The 7,901-nt window shown below is 49.5% G+C and overlaps 1 protein-coding gene across 1 annotated transcript in view; it reads right to left on the bottom strand.

The window, feature by feature from the left end:
- LOC111157697 (calcium voltage-gated channel auxiliary subunit gamma 2) overlaps nt 1-6,256 on the bottom strand; it is a 109,346-nt gene extending 103,090 nt beyond the window's left edge. Inside the window, exon 1 of the mRNA XM_022519329.1 lies at nt 5,959-6,256. Within this exon, the coding sequence (XP_022375037.1) occupies nt 5,959-6,169 (211 nt within the window). The 5' untranslated portion in view covers nt 6,170-6,256. The remainder of the gene's footprint in view (nt 1-5,958) is intronic.
- Between the last annotated feature and the right edge of the window lie 1,645 nt (nt 6,257-7,901).

Genomic DNA, 7,901 nt, shown 5'->3' with positions numbered 1-7,901 from the left:
GTTTCCTGCCCCAACAAAGGCAGGTTGGTGGCTTGCAACGTCCTGGTTGCCATGGTTACAGCAACATGCAAAAAACGGATGGCAGTCCCTGCCCTCCTGGAGCGCACAGTCCGGGGGTGGAGACAGACACCAAATATCACGAGGAGACTAGGTACTGTGCTAGAAGGTGGGAAGTACTCTGTAAAGAAGAAGACAGAGTCGGGAGGGCTGTAGGAGGGGTGCAGGTTGGGGTGCTTGATTGCTACCACAGGCAAGTCCGTCAGAGAAACCACCCCGTGAGAATGCTATTTCGGAGAAGGGAACAGGCTTGGAGGTTTCCTGCCCCAACAAAGGCAGGTTGGTGGCTTGCAACGTCCTGGTTGCCATGGTTACAGCAACATGCAAAAAACGGATGGCAGTCCCTGCCCTCCTGGAGCGCACAGTCCGGGGGTGGAGACAGACACCAAATATCACGAGGAGACTAGGTACTGTGCTAGAAGGTGGGAAGTACTCTGTAAAGAAGAAGACAGAGTCGGGAGGGCTGTAGGAGGGGTGCAGGTTGGGGTGCTTGATTGCTACCACAGGCAAGTCCGTCAGAGAAACCACCCCGTGAGAATGCTATTTCGGAGAAGGGAACAGGCTTGGAGAGGAGAAAGAGCCTGCCCGGGATCTCCCAGGCTGCAGTGTTTGGAATGAACCCAGGCCCGTGCGGCTGCGAAAGTCTTTCCACCACCCCACACGCCATGAAGCTTCCTCTGAAGACTTCCATGACTTCCAGGGGACGGAAATTTGCTGTTTCCTGAAACATGTTTGCAAACATAAAACCAATGGATAGTTGACATTGAGGACACTTCCGAAAATGAAAGGGCAAAACCCAAAGAGGCGCTTGGTGGGTCTGGCCTGAAGTTCAGTGTCGCATTCCCTCGGCCTCGCAGGAATGACGGGGGTTACGGCAGAACGGTCACTCCGCAAGGCGCATGGCAGCTGGAGTGAGTGGCGTTTGGAGAGTCAGGCGTGTCAGAACCCAGATTTCCCGGCAAGCTCAGGCTGGGCCCTCGACGGGGGACACTTAATGGGACACAGAATAAAATCCAGGGCTAACAGTGACTATGAGCACAGGGCCACAGTAGGCCAGGGTATGTGCGTAGAGCCCTCTGAAGGCGCGCAGGGTGGAAGCGAGGGGCTTGGATTCAAGTTCTGAATGGCTCTGCCCATGTGGCCTTGGTACGTGATGTCACTTCTGTGTGCCTAGTTCTGCTCAGCTGTAAAGGGCGGCTGTGGGTGGGGGGTGGTGGCGGGAAGGGCATTGTGAGTGGGCAAGGACTCCCAGAGTGTGTTCCACAGTAAAGGGTTCAAGTTTGCCTTCCCAGGTGAGGATGCTTAGGAATGTGGGGCTTGGCCCTTTGGAAAACCGATGGTCAGAACCTAAGACCTTAGGGACTATTCTCAGGGTCCTGGGTGCTGGGTGGGGGAGGTTTGCTAGAGAATAGAAGTTTCTGGAGTACCGAAATGGGGACGGTCCATAATGGCTGCTCTCTACCCAAAGTGTCTATTCTGGTGACTATTACAATCCAACTGGACTTTGGTGTACTTTCAAAGCAGAAAAGGGGAGAAAATCGATCGGTTACTTTTTTCTTTGCTTGCAGAGTCTGCTGATAATTTTCCACTAGCCAATTAGGAGCTGCACAACCCTAATGACGGACTCCTTCTGAACTGAATTAATGAATCTTGTGACTCGTTATTATTCTTTTAAAAAAGAAGCACCAGGAGGAACAAACCAACCATCCTGACTTCCTCACCGCCTTGTCCCTCTCTTGATCACTCTCTTGTCACATGTCCTCATGATGTTTGAATTTACCTAAATAATTTGAAGAATTTCAAAATCCATCCCTTGATAAATATTTTTATGCACCTATTGCGTGCAAAGTGCCTACAAAGAATCAGATTATCTTGGGGATTCTCGAGTGATATTTGCATCAAGCGATGGCCCATTAGGAAATTCCATACTCAGCACATCCACACTTAAAAGGCAAGATTATCTGGGAAGCTGTTGTCATCCCTAAAATAAAAGATGGATGTTTTCCTTCTGGAGAACCAGAGAGCCAGGGCCGGACCCAGCGTGGAGCACTTGCCACCCTGCAGGCCAAGCAAAGGGTATGCAACTCTCAACTTGGCAAAGACAGTTCAAGAAGATGGAGACACTTCTTGCTCAAAGGGAGTGGGGAGGTAGCAACGGTGAGCAAGCAGCACCCGGAAGCCAAGACGGGAGAAACCGTGGATGAAAGAGGAGCTCGGAAATCCAACAGAGAGAATGAAACAGTGGAGACAGAGAATGAAACAGTGGAGACAGAGAGGAAGATTTCTGCGCTGCCGCACGGCAAGGAAAGGAGCGAGAGAGGGAGGGTGGTTTCTGCTATAGACCACGTTGTACTGCCGTTGGCTCCTCCTCTGCAGGGCTGGAAATCCTCTAGGGGAGACGTGGAGCCAGGGCAGAGGGGAGGGAGGCGAAGGAGAGAACAAACACAGAGTGAATTTCTTGCTGTCCCTGGAGACGATGATTCCTTTAGGTGACAACAGAGGTTAATATCCTGAGCAGCAAGCCACAGCACGGCCCAGAGATGCCTCGCTCAGAAATGATGTTTTTGGGTCCTGTTGTGGATTTTATTGAACAGTTCCCTGAAAGGGCTAACTCATCTCTCCATTCGGAGGCACTAGCACAGCTTTCCTGAAAAGTTCAAGGACTTCTCCTATTGGGCTCCACCTACCTGTATCTTCTAGCAGCCCGTCCCACACCATCAGTCCCACTAAGGACTCGCAGTCTGCTAGAGAGCTCAAGTTCACACACAGAGACGCTGCTGTTCACTATGCAGAGGAAAACATAATAAAGGTTGTCGCTTCTTGGTTCCTCTCCTCTCCTGCTGGGTGTCAACCGCGAACAGGTGGTCCCGACCCTCCTCATTCGTCAGCAGACTGATTCACTTCAGAAGGAGCAACAGAGGCAGGGAACTATTTCCTGATTATTATTTTCATCAATAAGTGAATGAAAGAAAACGCATCTCAGGCGACAAAAAGCCCAAGTGAAAGCCAGAAAGCAGAAGAGATCAGAAGCCGACAGGATTGTTTTTCATCTGGAGTTATCAGCAGCATCTTGGGGGCGATTTGAGGTCTGTTCACAACTTTTTTGGGGGGTGCGGGCAGGAAACACAATAGAGAGGTGACGGGGGTGTCTTTTTTGAAAGTCCAAGTTCTCACACAAAAAAGCATAGATTGGGGGACGGGTGAAATGCTGACAACATGATCTCCGTAAAGGCTGACCCTATTTTGAATGCTCTGGAAAGGAAGGAGAGGAACACCCCACGAGAACCGTCTATGCCAATCTTCAGAAGTAAATGCTCTGAACAGTCTTCGGAAATCAGAGCAGTCTGTGAAAATAAGTGGCTTAAAATCTTTAAACCACTTCCTAAGGGTCCAAAGCCCAACTTCCATAGGTGGTCCCAACCCACAGAGCCCCATAGGGACAGATGCTTTGGAAATGGAAGGCCACGTTGAATGGGGGTCTCCAAGCACCCACCCTTCCTGCCTGGGCCTTGGCTACAAGTGGAAAGGGAATAGAGTCCTGAAGGGAGCTTGGCCCAGTCCTGCCCTCACTGCCTGGAAGCCCCAGACCTGGGAGAGGGGCCAAACCCACAGTTCCTGCTGAGCATCACACAACCCTTGGGAAAGTGTTGTAATGCTAACCCTTTTACCGATAGTTCAGGGTGGGGAGAGATAGGGGTGGAAGGTGACAGGAGGTGCAGCATGGAGAGAAAGTTAAAGGGGATGGGCAGCAAATTTGGGGACATAGGCACCAAACAGATGGAATTTAAAAGAAAATACTTCAGTTTTTTAATACACAAGTGATCCAAAGCCACCTCTAGTCCTCTTGCCTTCTGGGAATTATAAACTGTTTCAGAGAACACAGTCTGAAGAATTTGCAAGTAAAACCCTGATAACAAAGTATATTTATGCTAACTTACCAATTTCTGAGTATATTTCTCCTAAAATAATGTCCCGTCTTTCCTCTAATTTCTTGGCTCCATCCATCTAACTAAAATCCAAGGAAGGCAAATTGTTACTACGATCATTTCCCTAAAGCAACTCTCATTCACTTTGCTTTTCTTCTCTTTGGGAAGAGAAGTCTGCCATAAATGTTTAATTAAATGGAAGCCTTTCCACTGTTAATGACAAGCTGCTTAAAAGGCTTTTCATTTTTTAAGGACGGGTGTGTTTAAAACAGTCCCTCTTAATTTCCTGATATTGATTCTCTGGCTGGGGAAGAGCACAGAGCACTCAGCATACAGATCCTCTGCAGACTATGTTCAAGGCAGCGGTCTGGATTGAGAAAGGGCACAAAATGCAGTATGCGTCAAATAGACCATCGCTCAATGAAGTCACTTAGCTATTCAAAACATGTTCAGCCATCACTCAACCGTTTGCACCAAGAATGTGGGGAAGGGGGGCACAAAACGGTGCTCTTTCCCAGACATAACCATTTCCCAAAGAGCGGCTTTTGCACAGTTTGGGTTAGACCCTGGGGCCACATCAGTTTCTCCCTCTCCAATCCGTTTCCCTCTCTTCTCCCCCATCTCCTGGCTTCCAGTGCCTGCATCGCTATCCCATGTTGAGCTTAACAAACAATCCTGCAGTCCCCGCTTCCCAGCGCTGCCTCAAACAGCCTCCGGCACTGGTTCATGTCAGAAGCAAAGCACATAAGCCTTTCTCTCCATACAAACATGTAGCTCTCTGTTCACAACCTTCTATGGGTAGCTGTAGCTTGTACATACAGATACGGATATATATATACATAGCCGTTCGAATGCAGTCCCTCATATTCAAGTCCGTTGCTAAATGCAGGTTGTATGACCTGCAGGAGTTTTTTTTTCTTTCTTTCTTTCTTTTTTTTCTGTGCTTGTTAATGTATCTCAGAAACACATGCCTTCATCTGTACCCTGAGCTCCCAGGCTTTACACCGCGGGGACCCCTTGGCCCACAGCACATGCACAGACACACACGTCTCAGTGACCCTGCAAAATCAAGGCAAACAGCTGATACCCCAGGTCCACTGCCCCCCCTTCCCCCTCTCAGGCTCCCCAAGCCCTCGCCTCGCTCCTGGCCTCCCTGCACAATGTCTGATGCTCAAGCTGGCTGCAATGCTGCTGTCCCTTCTGGATAACAGACATGTCACTCTGTGTGCAAGTGAATTGGTTCTCAGACGAACCCTCAAGTGAATTGCTGTTTATTAGAACTTGGGCTTGTTTCCTGCGAGAGACGTATGTATTTTTAGACTTTGTAAACGTTAAAACACACACATACACACACGCAGTCAGTCGCCCCGAAAGATATGTATGGCTCATAGACATTACGAAATGCTCTTGAACTCAGCTTGAGATCCTGGAATAATTAGGATTTACCAAATAAGGATTCTTAGAAACAACAGATTCTTTCTTTTTTTTTTTTTAAAGGAGATTTGCAGATGATGATGTGTCTGGGACTTTTGGGGAGTAAGGGGTGGAGAAGGGGGAAAGGAAGAGCATTTTCGAATTCTTCATTACGAAAAGAGGAGCAGTGTTGAGAGAAGCAATTATTTTCCCCCCTTGTAAATGGCAATGCTACACCAAATGGCAAATCCTAATGATTCCAAAGCAGGCAGAGCTCATTCGACTTTTAAAGACAATCTCTGATTGTTTTCATCATATCACAGATGATTCCAATGAAGAGGTTGAAGGGAAGGGGGTGGTGGAGGTTTGAGAGTTGAGTATGGTTTTTGCTTATTGATTTTCTTTCCTCTGAAACTAACCCAGCCAACCTTGATCTGTGGTGGAAGGAGTGAAGTAAGAAAATGGTGGAATGTAAAGGGGACTTATTTGGAGGAGGGTGGGGAGGGGGAGTGAGAAGGGGAGGGGTGAGGTGGAGAGGGGGAGGAGATGGGAAATCAAATACCTTCTAGGCAGCAGGTTCTCCATAATCCAGAATGGGTCATAACTTCCTCGTTCTTTTTGCTGGTTTCATTCTCACTGACACTTTTGGTCTTGCAAACCCCTCTGGAGTAGAGCCAATAGTCTGTTCCCACAGCTATGGTCATCAGACTGAAGGCAGCGAAAGCACCAACGGTGGTTAAAAGCATTTGAACACCTCGATCAAACAGCCCCATAATTCTTCATTATATAAACACCCAACCGACTTCTGGTTCTCGGGAGAGTGTGTGTGAGGGTACAAGTACTAAAGCAAAAAAAATAAATAAATAAAAATAATTCCACTACTAATATAATGGATATATGTGTGAATAGAGACTATGGAGAGATATAAAAACAGGGAGGTAAGAAAGCTCACGGAAAAGAGTGTAAATTATAAAGATCACACGGGAAGAGAGGCTTGCCTTTTGAGATCAGAAACTGTTCCAGTTGCAGTATTTTTTTTTTTAAAAAAAGAAAAAAATAAAAAGACACCCCCCACCCCCCCCAAGTGAGATGCCTTAATCTCTTTTCCTAAAATTCTGGTCTCCAGTTTCCATATGTGATAGCTAATTTGGAGATGGCTTCCACAGTGAACCAGGGAACAGCCGCATTCTCAACACAATCTCTCATGGTCGGGACCTAGACAGTTAGAGATTGTAAAAGCCGGGAGGCAACCTTCGGTCTTCGTGCTCGGCTCTGCGGCCTGCGCCATGAAAATCCTTTGCTTCGCCAGTTCTCTTCCTTGGAGTGGTCTCGGGCGCTTTCGTTTCAGACCAGACTTCCCAGTATTCTGTAAGCCCTTGATCTCAGCTGAACAGGTGCGGGGGTCTCGCCTTCCATGGTTTTGCCCCGGCAGCGGCAGCGGCGGCGGCGGCGGCGGCGGCGGCGGCGGCGGCGGCGGCAGGACGAGCAGCGGCGGCGGTTATTGTTGTTGGTGGCGGGGGTAGTGTTGGCGAAGTGGGGGAGGGAAGGGGTTTCTCCCGGAGAATCGAGGCGGGTTTCCCTCCCCCTATCTGCAAAGCTCCTGGAAGCAAGGGAGCCGGCGTCTTGCTGCAGGATGGGCCGCCCGCCTGCCCCCCCCACTCGCTGCCGGCTCGGCCCCCGGCGGAGGCGCTCCCACCTACTGCATTACCGGGTGGTGCTGAACTGGACAGCTCCCTGCGCCGCCTGCTCCGCGCGCTCCCCGGCTCGCTGGGCGGCCCGCCAGGACGGGGGCGCGGGGCTGGAGTCCTCCCTCCCTTCGGGGGTGGCAAGGCCAGGGCAGAGAGGGGGGCTGCCTTTCCTCTTTTTACCCTTCTCCCCAGTCCTAAAATGAGCGCTCTCCTGGGCTCCCGGAGCTCAGAGGAAGGCGTAGCTAGAGATAGCTCTCTCTCTCTCTCTCTCTCTCTCTCACTCTCTCTCCCCTGCCCTCCCCCCTTGGTGTTTCTTCCAGCTCAGCCTCCTTCTCATTCCATCTCTACGTGCCCAGAGCTTCAAATACAACCCTCCCATCACAGTCAGATGGGCACAAAACTTCAACCCGTCGTTTCTCTGCCTGGAAGCGGTGAAAATATAGCCTGGATGGGTAACTACAAACACCGTCTCTATGTGTTTTCACTTTGCTGCTTCGGGGGATTTGTTTCGTTTTATTTTATTGGCATGTTGGCCACGTCTCCTTTTGGTGGTTCCTCTCTCCTCTCTTTGTCTCTTCCGGCTCACAGGGGGTGTATAGTGCCTTGTGTGTGTCTCTCTAATTCTCCGTGAAATTCTGAATCTGCTCCTACTAGCAGACATTTTGGAAAGATTATTCATGGAAAAAGGGGTGCGAAAGAGTGACTGGTGGCTGGGGCTTGGGCGATGATTTCCATTGCAGGGATGAATATGTTTGCAGGGGAAGTGGGAGAGATGTGAATCCCTCTAACTTTCCGTGTCATTCATAAACTGGATTGG

Source organism: Enhydra lutris, unplaced genomic scaffold (assembly GCF_002288905.1).
Source record: "Enhydra lutris kenyoni isolate GAN:26980312 unplaced genomic scaffold, ASM228890v2 scaffoldscaffold55, whole genome shotgun sequence".
Taxonomy (NCBI): Eukaryota; Metazoa; Chordata; class Mammalia; order Carnivora; family Mustelidae; genus Enhydra; species Enhydra lutris.
This window is presented reverse-complemented; position numbering and strand designations above follow the sequence as displayed.